General features: G+C 42.3%; 1 protein-coding gene across 2 annotated transcripts in view; it reads right to left on the reverse strand.

The window, feature by feature from the left end:
- Nucleotides 1-16305: 16305 nt before the first annotated feature.
- Nucleotides 16306-21273, reverse strand: part of LOC103595598 (eukaryotic translation initiation factor 3 subunit C) — a 21965-nt gene continuing 16997 nt past the window's right edge. For both annotated transcript variants that reach the window (XM_008579026.1, XM_008579027.1), the window contains exons 16-21: nt 19762-20125; nt 17705-17864; nt 17536-17601; nt 17366-17453; nt 17104-17266; nt 16306-17002 (exon numbers count right to left, since the gene is read on the reverse strand). In XM_008579026.1, the coding sequence (XP_008577248.1) occupies nt 16920-17002; nt 17104-17266; nt 17366-17453; nt 17536-17601; nt 17705-17864; nt 19762-20125 (924 nt within the window). In that variant the 3' untranslated portion in view covers nt 16306-16919. The remainder of the gene's footprint in view (nt 17003-17103; nt 17267-17365; nt 17454-17535; nt 17602-17704; nt 17865-19761; nt 20126-21273) is intronic.

Below are 21273 nucleotides of genomic sequence, written 5' to 3' on the forward strand. Positions count from 1 at the left end.
ATAACACCAAGGCCCCAGGTTCGGATCCCATATAGGGATGGCCGGTTCGCTCACTGGCTGGGCGTGGTGCTGACAACACCAAGTCAAGGGTTAAGATCCCCTTACCGGTCATCTTTTAAAAAATAAATAAATAAATAAATAAATAAATTCCTGGTCTGATAATTCCAAAATCTCTGCCATATATGAGTTTGGTTCTGCTGCTTGGTTTGTGTCTTTAGACTGTGGGTTGTTGCTGTTTTTTTTGTTTGGGTTTTTTTTTTTTGCCTTTTAATGTGCCTTGTAATTTTTTGTTGAAAGCCAGACATGATGTACTGGGTAATAAAACAGGTAATAGACCTTTAGTATGAGGGTTTATGTTCATCTGATTAGGAGTTTATGGCTTGCTGTAGCTGTAGGTGTCTTAAGGTTTTAATTTCCTTTAGAGTCCTTGTTTTTGTCTCCTGCTGTCTTTGGGTTTCCCTATAAATTCCTTCTTAAATAAAGTCTGAGTCTTGCAGTTCTTTTAGATATAATCCTATTATTATACAGGAGTCCTTTTGATGTGATGGTGAGGTATGGAGGGAGGGGACTCATTCTATAATCCTGTGATTAGGTCTCAGTATTTTAGTGGGCTTGTGTCTCTGGGCCGTGACCTTCACAAGTTCTTCTCAGCCTCCTCCCCACTTAGGTGAGACAGTAAGGCTAGAGGGGCTGGAAATGGGTATTTCTCTTTTCCCACATAGGTTAGTCTATAGTAAAGTAGTTTACCTTGAGGTCAGATGGAAAACAGGATGCTCTGGGCATATTTCAAAATGCTTATTTTTCTTCTGCCCCTGCTGGAAGCATGAGTGAAATTTTCTCTAACCTTCACCATAAGAACCTGGTAAGGCTCCTAGAGGTGAAACTCACAAAAATGTGGGTGTTTCCCCAAGACTGAGCCACCTAGGAGTTTTTAACTCTCAAGCTTGTCCACACTCAGCCTCTAGCAGTTCATCAATTACAGTTTAGGTTTTCCTACCACTTTTTGGTTCCAATGCTTCCACTCTTGGTAAACTGTGATTCTCTTTGTTTGCCTTCTTTCCAGCTTCAAGGTGTTGATCAGCTTTATGGCCTCCATTCTCTGGTGAATCTTAGAAGAGTTGTTGATTTTCAGTTTGCTCTGCTTTTTTCTTGTGAGGATGAAAGCAATTACTTCCAAGCTCTTTATATATCAGAGTAGAATATAATATTTTTCATATGGGGCTGGATTGCTTGCTGATATTGTTGAGGATTTTTGCATTTACATTAATAAAAGATACTGGTCTGTAGTTTTCTTTTCTTGTAATGTCTTTGCCTAGTTTTGGTATCAGGGTAATACTAGCCTCAAAGCATGCATTTGAAAATGTTCCTATTTTTGTTTGTTTTTAAACCACCTTAACAATTTTTAAGTCTACAGCTCAGCATTATTAAGTACATTCATAATGTGGAACTATCACCACTATCCATCTCCAGAACTCTTTTCATCTTGTTAAACAAATTCCACCCTTGCTAAACAATGACTCCCCATTCTTCCCTTCCCCCACCCCTGGAAACCACCATACATTCTGTCTCTTTGATTTTGACTGCTCTAGGTACCTTATATAAGTGGAATCATATAGTATTTGTCTTTTTTTTTGTTTTTTGTTTTTTTTAAAAATGACTGGTAAGGGGATCTTAACCCTTGACTTGGTGTTGTCAGCACCACGCTCAGCCAGTGAGCGAACCGGTCATCCCTATATGGGATCTGAACCTGGGGCCTTGGTGTTATCAGCACCACACTCTCCCGAGTGAGCCACGGGCCGGCCCTAGTATTTGTCTTTTTATGACTGTCTTATTTCACTTAGCATAATGCCCTCAATGTTTATCCATGTCATAGCATATATGCCGCAATTTGTTTATCCATTTATCCATCTATGGAGAGTTGGATTGTTTCCATGTTTTGACTATCGTGAATAACGCTGCTATAATCGTGGGTGCACGCACATCTCTTTGAGACCCTGCTTTCAATTGTTCTGGCTATATACTTAGAAATGGAATTGCTGGATCATATGCTAATTCTATCTTTAATTTTTGAGGAACCACCATACTGTTTTCTACAGTGGCTGTACCATTTTACATTTCCACCAACAATGCACAAGGTTTCCAATTTCTCCACATCCTCACCAGTGCTTGTTATTTTCTGGGGGGTTTTTTTTTTTTTTTTTAAGATGACTGGTAAGGGGATCTTAACCCTTGACTTGGTGTTGTCAGCACCACGCTCAGCCAATGAGCGAACCGGTCATCCCTATATGGGATCCGAACCCGTGGCCTTGGTGTTATCAGCACCACACTCTCCTGAGTGAGCCACAGGCCGGCCCTGGGGTTTTTTTTTGACAGTAGCCATCCTAATGGATGTGAGGTGATATTTCATTGTGGTTTTGATTTGCATTTCCCTAGTGGTTAGTGATGTTGAGCATCTTTTCATGTGCTTTTTGGCCATTTGTGAAGCTTCTTTGGAGAAATGTCTATTTAAGTCCTTTGCCTGTATTTAAATTGGATCGGTTTTTTTAAAAAAGTAGTTGTTCAGGGCTGACCCTGTGGCTCACTCGGGAGAGTGCAGTGCTGGGAGCGCAGCAGCACTGGGAGCGCTGAGGCCACGGGTTCGGATCCTATATAGGGGTGGCCAGTGCGCTCACTTGGAGAGTGTGGTGCTGATAACACCAAGGCCACGGGTTCGGATCCCTATATAGGGATGGCTGGTTAGCTCACTTGGAAGAGCGTGGTGCTGACAACACCAAGTCAAGGGTTAAGATCCCCTTATCGGTCATCTTTTAGAAAAAAATAATAATAATAAAAAAAATAAAAATAAAAAAATTGTTGTTCTTGAGTGTTAGGAGTTCTTTATGTATTCTGGATATTAATCCTTATCAGATACATGATTTGCAAATATTTTCTCCCTTTCTGGGGGTTTCCTTTTCACTGTCTTGATAGTATATTTTGAGGCACAAAGGCCTTTAATTTTAATGAAGTCCAATATGTCTATTTTTATTGTTGCCTATGCCTTTGATGTCATAGCCAAGAAGTCATTGCCAGATCCAAAGCTGTGAAGCTTTCCCCTGTGATTTCCTCTAAGAGTTTTAATTGTTTAGCTACTACTTTTAGGTCTTTAATATATTTTGAATTAATTTTTTTTTTTTTTTTTAAAGATGACCGGTAAGGGGATCTTAACCCTTGACTTGGTGTTGTCAGCACCACGCTCAGCCAGTGAGCGAACCGGCCATCCCTATATGGGATCCGAACCCGGGGCCTTGGTGTTATCAGCACCGCACTCTCCCAAGTGAGCCACCGGGCCGGCCCTTGAATTAATTTTTGAACATGGTTTAAGAGTCCAACTTCATTCTTTTTTGTGTGAATATCCAGTTGTCCCACTGACATTTGTTGAGAAAACAATTCTTTCCTCATTGATCCCCTTACCGGTCAAAAAAGAATTAATTTCTAGGCTGGCCAGTTGGCTTGGTTGGTTAGAGCACAGCCTTGTAACAGCAAGATTAAGAGTTCAGATCTCTGTTCCCACCAGCTGCCAAAATAATAATAATAATATTAATAATAATAATTTTCCATATATATGTGATGGATTATTTCTGGAATCTCTATTCTATTCCATTGGTCTATATGTTTGTTCTTATGCCAGCACCACACTGTTCTGTTGTTGGTGGTGATTTTTTGGTGGCTGGCCACTATGGGAATCTGAACCCTTGACCTTGGTGTTATAATAGCTCACTCTAACTAACTGAACTAACTGGCCAGTCCCCCACTACACTGTTTTGATTGCTGAAGTTAAGTTGTGAAATCAGAAAGTGTGAATACTCCAACTTTTTTTTCTTTTCTTTTTTTTTTTTAAAAGATGACCGGTAAGGGGATCTTAACCCTTGACTTGGTGTTGTCAGCACCACGCTCACCCAGTGAGCCAACCGGCCATCCCTATGTGGGATCCGAACCCTTGGCCTTGGTGTTATCAGCACCGCACTCTCCCGAGTGAGCCACAGGGCCGGCCCCTTTTTTTTCTTTTTTAAGATTGTTTTTGCTATTTGGGATTCCTTGAGATTCCATATGAATTTTAGGGTGGGTTTTTCTGTTTCTGCAAAACATTGTTGGGATATTGATAGGGATTACAATAAATCTGTAGATCACTTTGGGTAATATTGACATATTGACAATGTTATCCCTGAATACAGATGTCTTTTCACTTATTTATGTCTTCTTCCATTTCTTTCAGCTTTTTTTTGTAGTTTTCTGTATACAAGTCTTTTCCTTCCTTGATTTAGTTCATTCCTAAGTATTTTACTTTTTTTTTTTTTTTTTTTTTAAAGATGGCTGGTAAGGGGATCTCAACCCTTGGCTTGGTGTTGTCAGCACCACGCTCACCCAGTGAGCAAACCGGCCATCCCTATATGGGATCCGAACCCGTGGCCTTGGTGTTATCAGCACTGCACTCTCCCAAGTGAGCCATGGGCCGGCCCCCAGCCCACTATTTTTGATGCTATTATAAATAAAATTGTTCTCAATTTCCTTTTTGGATTATTCATTGTTAGTGTACAGAAATGCAACTGATTTTTGTGTGTTGACTTTGTATCCTGCTACTTTGCTGAATTGGTTTATTAGGTCTAATATTTGTGTGTGTGTGTAATCTTTAGTGTTTTCTCCAGTTAGAACTGCCATCTTCCAGTGATTTGCTGAAATGACTAAAACAAAGGGTAAGAGGGGAGGCACCCCCTATATGTTCTCTAGACCTTTTAGAAAACATGGTGGTGTTCTTTTGGCCACAAACAAGGTACTTCAAAAGTTCATGGAAAGGGCCGGCCCCGTGGCTCACTCAGAAGAGTGCGGCACTGGTAGCGCCAGAGGCCAGGGGTTGGGATCCTATGTAGGGATGGCCGGTGCGCTCACTGGCTGAGCGTGGTGTGGATGACACCAAGCCGAGGGTTGTGATCCCCTTACCGGTCAAAAAAAAAAAAAGGTTCATGGTAAAATAGAATTAAAGGATAATACAAATATTTCCAATGACGTTTTGAAGTACCCTTGTATATGTGAATCAACAAGAATGGTGATATTGTAGATACCAATGGAATGGGGACTACTCAAAAAGAAATGCCCTGTTAGTTACCATGTACAAATGCTAGTTATATGATACAAATGTTAGTTACCATGACAAAACTGAAGGCACTACAATGCATGCTATTGGCATTGCTTTAAACTAACAAAGGGCAAGGTTCTTGCCAAGGCAATTAATGTACATATCGAGCATATTAAGTACTCTAAGAGCCAAAATAGCTTCCTGAAACTCGTAAAGGAAAATGATCAGAAAAAGAAGAAAGCCAAGAGGAAGGTTTATTTGGGTTCAGTTGAAGCACCAGCTCGCTCCACCTAGAGAAACACACCTCATGAGAACCAGTGGAAAGGATCCTGGGCTGCTGGAACCTATTTCCTGTGAATTCATAGCATAATAGGTGTAAAAAGAAAGACTTCTGATTGTCAAAAAAAAAAAAAAAAATCATACCACCTGCCAACAGAGATAATTTTACTTCTTCCTTTTTCCTCTTTTTTCCTTTTACGTGCTAGAACTTCTTTTTCTGGCTAGAACTTTTGGTGCTATATTGAATAGAAGTGGTATAAGTAGGCATCCTTACCTTGTTCCTGATCTTAGAAGAAAAACTTTTCGTCTTTTATCATTGAGTATGATGGGGTTTTTTTGTTTTATTTTTGTCCTATGAGACCGGCTGCACCGCGCTCAGCCAGTGAGCGCTGTGAGCGCACGGGTCATCCCCATGTAGGATCCGAACCCACAGCGCCGCACTCTCCCGAGTGCGCCATGGGCTCCGCCCTGAGTATGATGCTTGATGTGGGTTATTGACATACGTGTACGGATTTTATTATGTTGAGGTAGTTTCCATTTATTCTGCTTGTTGAGTGTTTTTAATTATGAAAAGAATTTTGTCAAATACTTTTTCTGCATCCATTGGATTTTTTCCTTCATTCTGTTAATATGGTGTATTTCATTGATCAGTTTTCAGTTATTGAATCATCCTTCATTCCAAGAGTAAGTCCCACTTGGTCATGGTTTATAACCCTTTTTATATGCTGCTGAATTTGGTCTTCTAGTGTACTGTTGAGAATTTTTGCATCAGTGTTCACAAGGGATATTGTTGCTTTGCGTTGCTTCGCCCCGCATGGATTTGCCACCCCACTTCCCCTGGGTGACGGAGATGCAAAGGATTACTCAAAGCCCATCTCTTCTGAGCAGTGAGAGGCCCCGAAGTGGTTAATCTCCCACAGGAACCCTCAAGCAAGAGGCAACCCTTCCTTGGGAAATTAACGCTGGATTGGGGTTCTCTTCCTGCATTTATTTTCCAGACCAGTAAGTTACAGGAAGATAACAAAGGTGGGGTTATAGTTTAACAGTATAGGCTGGTAACTTTCAGTGAAACAAGCCAGTTGACACTCCAGTAAGGCAATTAAATGGTCTTATCAACAACAGTTCTCCAGTAAGGCAATTAAATGGTCTTATCAACAACAGTTTGATCTTAGCAAACATTCCTTCTTACAGCAATTTCTCAGTATCTTTACATAACGATCAGTAACTAGTCTAGTCTGTCTTTGAGCCAGCAGCCTGCTGTGCCACAATCCTTATCTTGCAACAGAGACTTACAGCCTGAGGGAAATTTCCTGTCCTTGCAGGTCAATATTTGAAACTGCAAGGCTTTTGAAAACCAGGCCCTGTGAAGTACACATGCTTTTTAGTATATTCCACAGGATATTAGTTTGTATTGTTTTTTTTGTTTGTTTGTTTGTTTTCTTGTAGTTTCTTTGGCTTTGACATCAGGGCAATGCTGGCCTCATACAATCAGGTAGAAAGTGATCCCTCCTCTTCAATTTTTTTAGAAAATTTTGAAGATTGGTGCTCGTTCTTCTCTAAATGTTTGGTAGAATATACCAGTGAAGCCATCAGGTCTGGAGCTTTTTTTTGTTGTTGGAAGATTTTAAGTTACTAATTCAACCTACTAATTATAGGTCTATTAAGATTTTTTATTTCTTCATGATTCAGTCTTGGTACATTTTGTGTTTCTAGGAATTTGTCCATTTCATCTAGGTTACCCAATTTGTTGCCATGCAATTGTTCATACTGCTCTAATATAACCTCTTTTATTTCTTTTTTTCTTTTCCTTTTTTTTTTTTTTTTGTCTTTTTCGTGACCGGTAAGGGGATCGCAACCCTTGGTGTGGTGTTGCCCAAACCTTGCTAAGCCAGTGAGCGCACCGGCCATTCCTATATAGGATCCGAACCCGCGGCGGGAGCAACACTGCACTCCCAGCGCTGCACCCTCCCGAGTGCGCCACGGGGCCGGCCCAAATCTCTTTTATTTCTGCAGAACCAAGAGTAATGTCTCCATTTTCATTTCTGGTTTTAATAATTTGAGTCTTCTCTTTTTTCTTAGTCCATTTAGCTAAAGGTTTGTCGATTTTGTCGATCTTTTCACGAAACCAACTTTTGGTTTTGTTGATTTTCTCAATTGTTTTTCTATTCTTTATTTCATCTATCTTTGCCCTAATCTCTTTTTTTCGTGACTGGCTGGTATGGAAATCCAAAGAACCCTTGGCCTTACTGTTGATCAGCACCACACTCTACCTTGTGAGCTAACTGGTCATCACCACCCCAATCGTCACTATTTCTTTCTGCTAACTTCGGGTTTATTCTGTTCTTTTTCTAGTGCCTTAAGTTGTAAAGTTAGGTTGTTAATTTAAGATTTTTTTTTTTTAAAGATGACTGGTAAGGGGATCTCAACCCTTGGCTTGGTGTTGTCAACACCACGCTCAGCTAGTGAGCCAACCGGCCATCCCTATATAGGATTCAAACCCATGGCCTTGGTGTTATCAGCACCGCACTCTCCCGAGTGAGCCACGGGCCGGCCCAATTTAAGATTTTTTTTAATGTAAATGTTTATAGCTGTCAATTTCCTCCTTAGCAGTGCTTTCACTGTGTCCCAGTTTTGGTATGTTACGTTTTCATCTGAATTAGTCTCTAAGTATTTTCTTTTTTTTTTTTTTCGTTAAATTTTTATTTTGTCAATATACAATCTCTAAGTATTTTCTAATTTCCCTTGTGATCTCTTCTTAAACCCATGGGTTAAGAGTGTGTTGATTGGGCCGGCCCGGTGGCGCACTGGAGGGTGTGCCGCTTGGGAGTGTGGTGGCGCTCCTGCTGAGGGTTCGGATCCCATGTGGAGACCGGTTCCCGCTCACTGGCTGAGCGTGGTGCGGGCACAACGCCGAGGGTTGCGATCCCGTTGCCGGTCCCCGGTACGGGCGTGACACCGAGGGTTGCGATCCTGTTACCGGTCAGTAAAAAAGACAAAAAGGAAAAAAAAAAAAGAGTGTGTTGATTAACTTTCACAATTTTGTGAATTTTCCAGTTTTCCTTCTGTTATTGATTTCTAACTTAACCCTGTTGTAGTCAGAGAAGATACTTTGTATGATAGTTATATTTTTAAAAATCTACTGAGTCTTAATTTGTGACCTAAAATAGTTTAGTCTGGAAAATATCCCATGTGCACTGGAGAAGAATGTATATTCTGTCTGTTAGATCTAGTTGGTTTATTGTGTTGTTCAAATCTTCTATTTCCTTATTTGCTGTCTGCCTGATTCTTCTATTCATTATTGAGAGGATATTAAAGACTCCAACTATTATTTGTAGAACTGCCTATTTCTCCCTTCAATTCTGTTAATTTTTGCTTCATATGTTTTAATGGTCTACTATTAGGTATGTAAATGTTTTGTTATATCTTGTTGTTGTACTGACAAATATTAATGTTTAATGTCCTTGTCTCTTCTAATTTTTCTTCATTTAAAGTCTATTTTTATATATACATATATATTTTAATTCAATTTTATTTATTACCGTGGGGTACAGTGTTGTTTCAATACATGCATATCCTGCACAATGACTCACTTAGGGTAGATAGCATAATTTTGTTCCCATTAGTTCACTCCTAATCTTCCATCCACCCCCACCCCTCCTAGCCTCTGGTAACCTTTATTCTCTTTATACTCTATTTTAAAATTTATTTTTAATATACTTTATATATTATTTATTTATTATCCTCTTATTTTTATTTATTTATTTATTTATTTATTTATTTTTTTTTTTTTTTTTTTCTTTTTGTCTTTTTTCGTGACCGGCAACGGATCGCAACCCTCAGTGTCGCGCCCATACCGGACCGGAACCGGCAACGGGATCGCAACCCTCAGTGTCGCGCCCGCACCTCACTCAGCCAGTGAGCGGTAACCGGTCTGTACGTGGGATCCGAACCCTCGGCGGGAGCGCCGCTGCACTTCCCAAGCAGTGCACTGTAGCAGTGCACCACCGGGCTGGCCCTTTATTTATTTTTTTAACTTTTTTATTTTTTATTTTTTTTTCTTCTCATTCTCTAATATAGACTCAAAATACTTTTTTTTTTCCTAAGGAAACATTTTGTTTGAAATTCAGCTTGAACTGGCAGCTAAAAAGTACAAATTCAAACATGGAAGACAAAGTTTGTTTTCTACTGGACATTGGCAAAATTAAGAGAAATCTCATCAGTTAGAATAAGGTACAACCGGGGCCAGCCTGTGGCTCACTCGGGAGAGTGCGGTGCTGATAACACCAAGGCCACGGGTTCGGATCCTGTATAGGGATGGCCGGTTTGCTCACTGGGTGAGTGTGGTGTTGACAACACCAAGACAAGGGTTGAGATCCCCTTACCGGTCATCTTTAAAAAAAAAAAAAAAAAAAAAATCTAAGCAGAAATTTGGTGAAGGACATGAGCAGAAAAGTCACACACCCCCAAAGAAACATGCATGGTTAATTAGTACATTCTAGGATCCAGTTGTGGGTGGGGGTAGGGCTCTGTTGCTGGCCTGGATGTGTGGCAGGGGCAGGGCTAAGGTCCACAGCACCTGTCTCAGGACCTGGAGCCAGCATCAGGCAGGCTCTGATGCTGGCCTAGACTTGCACTTCTCTAATGATTAGTGATCTTGAGCATCTTTTCATGTGTGTTTATTGACTAGTAGTAGAGCTTCTTTGGAGAAATATCAAGTCCTTTGTACATTTCTTAACTGGGTTGGTTTCTTTACTGCTGAGTTCTCTATATATTCTGGATATTAATCCCTTAGACATATTTTATCAAGTTTTCTTCCCACTCTGCCAGTTGCCTTTTTGCTTTGATAATGTCCTTTGATGCATGCACAACTGATTTTTTGTGTGATCTTGTACTCTGTAGCTTTGCCGAACTTGTTTCTTAGCTCTAGTAGCTTTCTTATGAATTCTTTGGGATTTTCTATACTGCGAATAGTTTACTTCCTCCTTTCTTATTTGGATTCCTTTTATTTCTTTTTCTTAACTCATTACTCTGGCTCAAACTTCCAGAACAATGTTAAATAGTAATGGTGAAAGCAGGCATCTGTCTTGTTCTTGACTTTAGGGTCCTTCACCATTGAGTTTGATGTTACCTGTTTATTATAAATGTCTTCCTTCATATTAAGAACACTTCCTTCTATTTCTAGTTTTCTTGTGTTTTTATCACAAAAGGGCATTGAATTTTGTCAAATGCCTTTTTTTTTTTTTTTTTTTTTGCATCAATTGAACTAATCATGTGTTTCCTCTCTCTGTTCTATTAGTGTGGTCTGTCTACACTGATTTCCTCATGTTGACCATTCTTGCATTCCAGGGATAAATCCTATGGGGTCATGGTATACAATCTTTTTTTTTTTTAAATAGATGACTGGTAAGGGGATCTTAACCCTTGACAACCTGTGGTGTTGTCAGCACCATGCTCTTCCCAAGTGAGCTAATCAGCCATCCCTATATAGGGATCCAAACCCATGGCCTTGGTGTTATCAGCAACACACTCTTCTGAGTGAGCCATGGGCCGGCCCATCATTTTAACATGCTGTTAGATTTAGTTTGCTAAGCATTTTGTCAATGATTTAAGAACTTCTATCCTTCCATTCATTTCAAGTGTGATTGTATTTATTTTATGGAGTGTTGTTATAATAGCTACGTTATAGGCTTTGATATAGGTTCATATCTGTCAATAGATTTTCCCTTAAGAACTGGTCACATGGAGAGTAGTTACGGATTGCATCCTGGACATTTTGAATATTATGTTGTCTCTAGATTCTGTTAGAATCCCCTGATGAATATTTCTTTCAGCAGGCAATTAACTTTTAGCCAGAAAGACAGGTTCTTTAGAAAGTTTAGCTGCCTGTGCCAGCACAAATTAAAGCCCTGTGATGACAGCCCACCCTCAGGCCAGCCCAGGAAGAAAAAAATAAACTGGTGATTACCCCACTTCAAACCAGTGTCCCCTTTCCTGGTTCCTCTGCCTAGAGTTTTAGTTACTAGAGCCACCTGCTGTAGCCTTGCAACTATTCCCTGCCCTCAGGGGAAAGCTGGGGGCAGGGGAAGGAAAAAGAATCTTCTACCATGTTCTCCAACTCACAGGATCCTTTTTCCTATGGCCACATCCAAGATGGGTTTTCTTTTGGGTTTTTTGCAGCCCAACCTCAGACGTAAACACCACGAAAAAGGAAAAATACCAGGAAAAGCACTCCTGTATGGGTTGCTTCTTCAAGTTTTGACTCTCCTCCCCAACCTGTTCATCAGGACCACACTCTAACCAAGTGTATGCCAGCCCCCAATCTATCTGCTTTTATTTCTCAGTTCTCAGGTAGCTTTTTGTAATTTTTCTAATTTTTAGTTATAACCAGTGGGAAAGATAGGCTGTAGTGGGCTTAAATCTTGGTGAGCACCACAAGCTGGGAAGTAACTTTTGAGAACTCATGAAGCTGTGATTATTTTCACAAAAGCGATGCTGCTGTCTTCTAAATTTGCTCAAACTGATGTTGGGAAGTTACATTTGCGAATCTATGAATTTGAGCCTGTTTTCACAAAAAACAGCTGTATCTCAGCTACCTTTGCTCGAATTCATGGTGGGAAGTTAGTTTTGCAAATTGATGAATCTGAGCTTTATTTTCACAATTTGTCTGAACATTTTTATGACAATCTTTTATTGGTGGCAGCTGGCTGGATCCAAACCCTTGACCTTATTATTTCTTTAAATATTATCTTAGCCCCAGTCTCTCTATTCTTATAATAAAATTGTGATTAGATTTCTGTTAGACCTCTTTACTGTTTTCTATTTCTCCTAACCTCTCTTTCATATTTACAATTTTTAAAAATCCCTGTACTGCTTTCTGAATAATTTTTTCACCATAGCTTCCAGTCTTCTAATTCTTTCTTCTATTGTATCTAACATATTATCTCTTGAGAATTGTTTCCTGTACTAGTTATTTTTATTGTGACTTTAATTTTCTTTGGAAAATTAATCGTAAGTATTTATCCTATTACAGGGGTGCATTCCATCAAAAAGGATTTGTGTTTGCTATGATAAAGTTCCTAGGCATTACTAATCCTAACCACTTTAAACTACATTCACAACTTGAAGGTTTTTAGATCACATAGGTGTTAGGAATTTAGGCTGTAAATCTGCCTAATGACCTTTTCATAGCTGTAATACCTCCAAGACAGGCAATTATCCGCCCTCCTCATCCCCCTCCCTTTTCTCAATATTAAGGCAAATATTCTTGTAGTCCTCTGGGGCAGGACTGGTTGAGTCTCCTTCTGGCTCTGGCTTTGTATAGGAAGAATCTCCCTTTGGAGATTCTTAGACTTTGACTTTCAAACCCTAGACTTTGACTTCTGAACTTTGAGTCCTGGAAGGGCAACAAAACAGATAAATTCACCTGATTTGGAAATGGCCCTCTTACAGTAGCAACTTCAGTGTGCTGCTTTTCTTATTTTGAGAATTCTTTTTTTTTTTTTTTTTTTTTTTTGTCTTTTTTCCATGTCCGGCAACGGATCGCAACCCTCAGTGTTGCCCCCGTACAGGACCGGGGACCGGCAACGGGATTGCAACCCTCGGTGTTGCTCCCGCACCTCGCTCAGCCAGTGAGCGGAAACCGGTCTGTATGTGGGATCCGAACCCTCGGGCGGGAGCGCCGCCGCGCTTCCCAAGCGGCGCACTATCCAGTGCGCCACCGGGCCGGCTGTATTTTGAGAATTCTTGAAACTGGTATCATTTTCTCAAAAGGCTGCTGTTTCAGCTAGATTTCTACAAACTCATCTTGAGAAAGTTAATTTTAAGAACTCTTGAATTTGAGGTCATTTGCACAGTAATTATTGGGTTTCAGCTACAATTGCTTAAACTCCTGCTGGGAGGTTACTTTTCAGAGATCATTTTCAAAGCACTATTCTTTTTTCAACTAAATTTGCTTAAACTCAGACACTTTTAAGAATGTGCATCTGAGCTTGTTTTTACAAAAACTGCTGCATCTCTTCTAAGATGTGCTCAAATTCACAGTTTGAAGTTTTTTTGAAAAAAAATGTGTGAATCTGAATTTTGTTTACAAAAACTGTTACTTTCTCAGAACATGCTGATGTTTCATGAGAAAAACTTCTGTATGTAAACTTTTCACAAAAACGAAGGGTGTGAATTGGGAGAGGCCATCTCTTTTGCTTCCTCCCAAAAGACCACAGCTGAGGCAAAATCTTCTTGTACAATGTGTTCTAGGCCTGTCAGTATTGCCATGTTATACAATTTCAGGGGATACCTACCACTTGTAATTAGGGCAGCGTTCAGCAAATTATGGCCTATGGGCCAAATCTAAACTGTGAATTGTTTTTGTACAATCAGTTAGCCAAGAATGAATTTTACACTTTTAAAGAGTTTTTAGAAAGAAAAGAAATATGTGACAGTCCATATGTGGCCTACAAAGCTTAATATTTACCATCTAGCCCCGGACAGAAAAGGCTTTGAAGACACTATGCAAAGGTCACTATTTGTAGACTGGAAAATGAAAGGCACCCCCCTGGAATTGGGCAACGCAATGGCTCTGCCTTCTGCCAAGGAATGCTAAACTGGCCAAATTTGGTACAAGGCAGCCTAGCAGAGATATACAAGCTCTTTCGCCTTTCCATCACCTCTTCTCCCTGGTTCCACTACCTCTCGGACCACTCCACCCTCAGGCTTCCCCTCTACCAACCACCCACATATTGAGAATTCAGTCCTCAGCCCTCACCTCCTCTATGCTGCCCACTTCAGAAATTTAAGTAGCACTAAGGTCGGCCCGTGGCTCACTTGGGAGAGTGGGGTGCTGATGACACCAAGGCCACGGGTTTGGATCCCTATATAGGGATGGCTGGTTAGCTCAGTGGGTGAGCGTGGTGCTGCCAACACCAAGTCAAGGGTTAAGATCCCCTTACTGGTCATCTTTAAAAAAAAAAGAAAGAAAGAAATATAAGTAGCACTAAGTATAATGTTCAGAGCCAGAATCACAGCCAGGATGCCTTGGTGAGCGTCTAACTCCCTTACTTCATAGTTGTGTGATCTCAGGCAAATCACTTAAGCTCATTGGGCCTCAGTTTCTCGATCTATAAAATAGAAATGATAGGGTTACTCTAAAGAAAATTAAATGGGGGCCGGCCCGTGGCTCACTCGGTAGAGTGTGGTGCTGATAACACCAAGGCCTGGGGTTCGGATCCCATATAGAGATGGCCGGTTTGCTCACTGGCTGAGCGTGGTGCTGACAACACCAAGTCAAGAGTTAAGATCCCCTTACCGGTCATCTTTTTTTTTTTAAAAAAAAAAAGAAAATTAAATGGGATATGGCATGTAAAGCATGTAAATAGTCAATAATGCTGGCTCTGATGTTAACCACTTCCATATTTTGAACAACCATTTGTAAGTCAGTCACTTTAAAATCTTAATCTCTGTGCTTTCCCTTCTGTGGGAAGACTAATTGTGCCCCTCCCTCTGCTTCTTTCTTTTAGTAATGACATGCCCCAAGTTTAAATGAACACAGTTATCTACCTACAGGGCTTTTAGTCTCCCCTCCAGGATGGTAAGAATATGAAGACTATGTTCTGGCCAATGGGATCAGTGTAGTTTCCTGCCCCTCTGCTTCCTCTCCCTCTTCCCCTTCCTGTGGGCTTGAATAAGGCGGGCTGGTTATCAGATGACAACAATAAAGGGGACGGTGGAGCCACACTTGACAGCAGGGCCTGGGATCCCCAGATGATCTTGTGAAACAGTTGTTATCTAAACACAAGCCTGGACCACTCACCTACCTCTGAACTGTCACATGAGAAATAAACTACTTTGTTTAAATCACTGTTTTTGAGTCTCTGTTATAGCAGCTCAGCCTATAGTCTAACACGTCCCAAACTCTTATCTCCAACTGCCTTGCCTGTCCGAAAGGCACAGATGCCTCAAACTCAACACTTGTATTGACAAACCTCATCAGCCCATCCTGTCTACATGCTGTTCTTATATTTCTGAACAGAAAGAATGTTCCAACTATTTCTTTCTTTTTTTTTTTTTTTTGTCTTTTTCGTGACCGGTAAGGGGATTGCAACCCTTGGTGTGGTGTCGCCCGCACCGAGCGCACCGGCCATTCCTATATAGGATACGAACCCGTGGCGGGAGCGTCGCTGCGCTCCCAGAGCCGCACTCTCCTGAGTGCGCCACGGGGCTGGCCCCCAATTATTTCTTGATAACAGCCCTATTATCTGTTTATCCTCCAGAGAGAAGAATGTTCTTCTTGGTTCCTTCCACTCCAAGATCTAACTGGTGATAGAAGCCCCATAGCTTGTTATGTAAGTACCTCTTCAATTCCTCTCCACCCATCCACATTCTAACTCCCCTGGCTTTAGATACTTTTTGCTTTCTATTTTGACTCCCTGCCTCCAATTTCATACTCTACCATGCTCCTTCATTATCCTTCTCAAAACTGGATCCATTCATGTTATTTTGTATACAAAAGTCCAAAGCATTTAACGCCTTCCTGAGATGGCCCCAGCTGAAGTCTCTAGTCTGTCTCCTGCACATACCCCACACACACTTTACACCAAGCACACTACTCCTTTACTCCTCTAATCCTATGCACTTGCTTTTTTTTCCTTTGCCTACATCAATGCTTCTCAAATATGGTAAAGGATATATATATATATATATATATATATATATATATATTTTTTTTTTAAAAAGATGACCGGTAAGGGGATCTCAACCCTTGGCTTGGTGTTGTCAGCACCACGCTCAGCCAGTGAGCAAACCGGCCATCCCTATATAGGATCCGAACCCGTGGCCTTGGTGTTATCAGCACCGCACTCTACCGAGTGAGCCACCGGCCGGCCCAGGATATATATTTTTAAAATTTACAATCTACTGCAGGCCGATACATTTGTAAAATTTAATAAACACAAATTATACAAATTACTAGAAAAACAATCACATGCTTAAATGTCACAGCAATGGCAAAGTTTCTCATGCTTACAGTTCATTGTGGTAACTGTCTTGTCGTGGACAGGTCAGAGAATCCACGCTGGTCCACGGACCACACTCCACACTGGTCTAGACTAAAACTCCCTTCTCCCTACCTGGTGAGCCACCACCCACCCAACCCTCAAGGTCCAACTATCACTACTGCCTCCCTTATGCCTTCCCTGACATTGCGGCCCACAGTCACATCCCGTTCAGTGTACTTACCACCCTTTTTCACACCTCTGTTGTAACTTAACACGTTATTACATTTTTCTGTTAAATGTCAAAGAGCAACAAGCTCTTTGAAGTTAGGGATGTGTCCGATTCATCTCTGCCTTTCGAGCCTTGTGACTGTCATGAGGTAGAAGGGCAGAAATATAACTGGCAAATGAATGGGTCCAAGACACTTCTGTGGCGACATGCAGACAATTAGGGACTATAACAACTCTAAATAGACCTTTAATGACTACGGTGTGGTTTAGGACTTAAAGGTTGAATGGTCTAGGCCACGGGGACAGAAGTGGAGAGCTCAGTAGGCTGTCTGAGACTGCTGCTGGCGGTAGCCACCCCGGCGCATGTAGCCTTCGTTTTTGCGGTAGCCGTCCTTCTGGTCTGCAGGAGAGAGACAGGAAAGAAAGGAAGGAGGTGAGTGCCAGGGGAGAGGCAGCAAGGGGCCAGGACCCTGGGAAAGTAGAGGAGATAGAACCACTCACCTCGGAAGTAGCCACCATAGGTGCCCTGCTTGTGGTCAAACACCCGCTCGTTATTCTCCACCAGGCTGCCCAGCTTCTCGGCCAGCTGCAGAGCCAGGTTCTGCTGGGCAGTGGGCTCAGTGCGGTGCATCACCACTGTCTGTGTTGGTTGGTCCAGGGAGGCCTGACAGGAGGAGGCAGAGGAAGGGGCATGACACAGATTGGACCCCCCATCCTAATCTCTCCATGACTCCCCTGCCCATTGACCACCCCTGGCCCTCACCATCAACTCCTCATTAATGATCATCTTGCTGATGATAGAGTGCACAGTGGGCAGATCCAGCTCAAACATGTCAGATAGTGTCTCCATGCTGGGAAGAAGGCAGAGAACGGGGGCGGTTAGAGCCCCTGACTGCCAAGTTGGGCCCCTCTGCATCCCCAGGCCCAATCTACCTGATGGAGTCATAGACACTGCTATAGGTGAAGAGGTAGGTCCTCAGAGACTCTTCCTGGATCTTCCTGGCGAGAGAGGGGAGAAAAGGAGAAAAGAGGGAGGTACTCAGGGAAGGAGACCAACCAGTCTTTTTTTCCCCCACCCACCATGGCCTCCCTCTCTGCTCACCTAACCAGCATGCTGCGAACTTTGTCAGCCTCCGGGAAGAGGTCCCACACTTTCCCATTCATCTTCTCATTGATGATAAAACTGTGGCAGGTCTTCCAGTCACCCATCTTCATGGCCTTAGAGGCAGCGACCACATGTTCCCTCATTGATTCAGGAGGACCTGAAAGATCGGGAATGAGGCAAGGCCTAGGGAAACCTGGGACCAGGGGTAACTGTGCCCATTAGCACTGTTCAAGGAGGAACAGAGGCCAGAAGAGCAAACAACCAGACTAGAGACTCTCGCAGCCTAATATTAAGTCACTTAATACCTGAATAAATTTATTTAGGTTTGGACTAAATCAGTCCATACATGTGCTTCAGGCAATTGGCGAACCCTTGAAAATGTTGACAAACTGTTGTGTGCCCAGGCTTTCATCAGGTTCTCATAGGTTCTTGGACCTAAAAAAAAAAAGTCTAACATCTCAACTGGAATGGTATTTACTAAATTTCACTCATTCTTATATCACCTTCATGATCTTTGCCATATCCACACATCAGTTAGACTGCTATCAGCTTATTATTCTTCAAAGTGGCTCACTTCTTCTCCTTTAAAAATTTAGCTTCGGTCTAAATTATCCTTGCGAAATCATAGGTTTGATGTGCTGATTATGGACGTAGGCCCCCAAATACCATCACAGAGACAAACTGGAAGCTAAGACGTGGCAAACAAGAGTAACTGGAATTCAGGGTAGACAGAGTGCAAAAGTTCTGAGACTAGATATGGGTGGCAGATGTAGAGAAACATGAACATGGCCGACCCTAGAACAGGCACAGCAAGCTCAAATGAGTGCATAGATCAAGCGCAGGTAGAAATGTGTGAACAGGGCTAAGTGTAAGGAAAAGTGCACAATCCTTTTGGATTAGCCTCCCTTTTAACACTTTTTTTTTTTTTTTTGTCTTTTTTTTGTCTTTTTTCGTGACCGGCAACGGATCGCAACCCTCAGTGTTGCACCCGTACCGGACCGGGACCAGCAACGGGATCGCAACCCTCGGTGTTGCCCCCGCTCCTCGCTCAGCCAGTGAGCGGCCGGTCCGCATGTGGGATCCGAACCCTCGGCGGGAGCGCTGCCGCACTTCCCAAGCGGCGCACTGTAGCAGTGCGCCACCGGGCCGGCCCGCTTTTAACACTTTTGAAAGAGGCAAAGTTAAGGCTCAAAGAATATTTCTCTACAAACAATTCAGTGCAAGGCTGAATAGAAATGGGCATTTGGCCCCATTGCAGGGAGTAACCAAGAGAGGCAAAGACTGGTGAACAGAGAGCCTTTCCCCACAGCTGCTACTTCAGCTCTAGCCAAGGCTAGCTCTGTGGGAAGGCAGGCCCGGGTTTGCCAGATCCACCAAAACTCTAAGTCGTGGAAATTCAGATTTTCATCAGAAATTGTCCCACAAAATAAAACATCACTATGTAAGCCAAACACAATTTGTCTAAGGGGTACCTGCACTTTAACATAACCATAAACACAAGCAGTGGAGGACAAATCTGTAAGGGGATGTGGCTGTGTACAGTAAGATTGTCAAGTTCTTCTATGCACCAGCCTCACTGGACAGGCACAATTCAAATACCTGAATCACAATTTACTCAACTCCTGCATGATCAGGCCTTCCAAAAGCAATCAAAGGAACCACTGTCAGGTTCTTGAATGATAAGGTTCTATTATAACTGGTTTGGCTTGACTATAATATGAATGAAGAGGAGAAACAGGAAAAAAAAGGTTAGAGGCACATATTAGCTGTGTTAAAGTTGGGCAAGTCACTTAACTTCTCTGTGCCTCAGTTTCTTCATTAGGAAAAAGGAGGTAAGTAATAATTGTACTTACATCACAGGATTATTTTTAATGTAGATTAAATGAACTATTATTTGTAAAACATTTAGAACAGTGCCAGAGAAGGTGTCATTAAATCAAATGGAATTACCTGGTGGGAGAGATATTACTTTTAACTTCTCTTAATCCTTAATCTTAATTAGCCTAAATTAAGGAGAGAAGGATATTTGCTGCACTACAGAGCCCCACACTCACCCAGCAAGGGCTGTCGCTCGCCCACCCGCAGCTGGTGGTGGAACTGCTTGCTGATCATGCGCCGGCGGGCATCACTCTCATGGGCAGCCATGTAGGGGATCTCCAGGAGCATGGCAGACACTAGATAGACACACTCCAGCAGCTCCAGGTTGATGTGCAGGTGGAAGGGTACCTGCCGGCGCCGCTCCACCTTCTCCTGCTCCTGGTTGCGCTCCTGCAGGCTGCGGAGCAGCAGACCCTGGCCCAGAAGCTCCTTGGCCCGGCCACTCGACTGGATGTCCAGCAGTGCGTTGTGTGCATCCTTGGTCAGGCCTTGGCGGAAGGCACAGATGCCCAGCTGCACCATGGTGCGGTTGTACAGGATCTGGGGGCAAAGGGTAACGCACTCAGAGGTGATGGCCACAAGGCAAGTCACTCACTTATTCAACAAATATATGTGGAGCACCTACTATGTGCTGAGCATTAGTCTATGGGCTGGGGACACAGAACGAATGAGACAAGTCCCTTCCCTCCGTGGAGCTTATGTTCTGGGGTGGGTGTATGGAGGACAAAATAACCTCACTTTGCACATGGTGATTCATGCTAAGGAGAAAAATAGGGCAGGAAAGGAAGTTAGGAAGGGAGTTCGCGTGGTGGTGGTGGCTCACCCATAATTTTATATAACTAGGGAAGGCCTCATTTTGAAGGGAATGTTTAAATAAAGACCTAAAAAAGAAGAGGGAGAAAGTCACACAGGTATCTGAGGAAAGAGCACTCTAGAAAAAAGGAAAAGTGAATGCAAGTGTTCTGTGGAGGAACTGTGCCAGGTATATTGGAAGAATAAGGGAGGGCAATGTGGTTGGGCTGGTAAAAGAGGTCATCATGGACTGGGGGATAGGCAAGTGTAAGCCATGTTAAGGATTCTAAGATGGGAAACCATGGGAAGATTTTGAGCAAGTAGGTATTATAGCCTGACTTAATTTAACAGGGTGACTCCGGCTGATGTATTTAACAGCACAAAGGGACTGAAGGGACACAAAGGCAGAAGCAAAGAGAGATCAGAAGGAAGATAATGGTGGCTCAGAGGGTAGGAGGGGAAGTCTAAGAAGTGGTTGGTCAGATATGGATTTTGAACAGAAATGGTTGGGGAATCAGAGGTGGCATGTGGGGCCGGCCTGTGGCTCACTCGGTAGAGTGCGGTGCTGATAACACCAAGGCCACGGGTTCGGATCCCATATAGGGATGGCCGGTTCGCTCACTGGGTGAGCGTGGTGCTGACAACACCAAGTCGAGGGTTAAGATCCCCTTACCGGTCATCTTTTAAAAAAAATAAATAAAAAAATAAAGAATACGTAAAAGGAAGCATATTTAGCATGGTCTCATTAAAAACAAAAAAACTAAAAGATTCTACACGAAAAGATTAATAGTAGTTCTCTCATACTGATAGGTGATGGAGCTATGGGTGAATTTCTGTGTGTGTGCACGAATATGTGTGGTATGTATGACTTTTCATTTCCTGTAGCAAAAAGATAC

The sequence above is a fragment of the Galeopterus variegatus genome, unplaced genomic scaffold (genome assembly GCF_000696425.1).
Source record: "Galeopterus variegatus unplaced genomic scaffold, G_variegatus-3.0.2 Scaffold1799, whole genome shotgun sequence".
Lineage (NCBI taxonomy): Eukaryota > Metazoa > Chordata > Mammalia > Dermoptera > Cynocephalidae > Galeopterus > Galeopterus variegatus.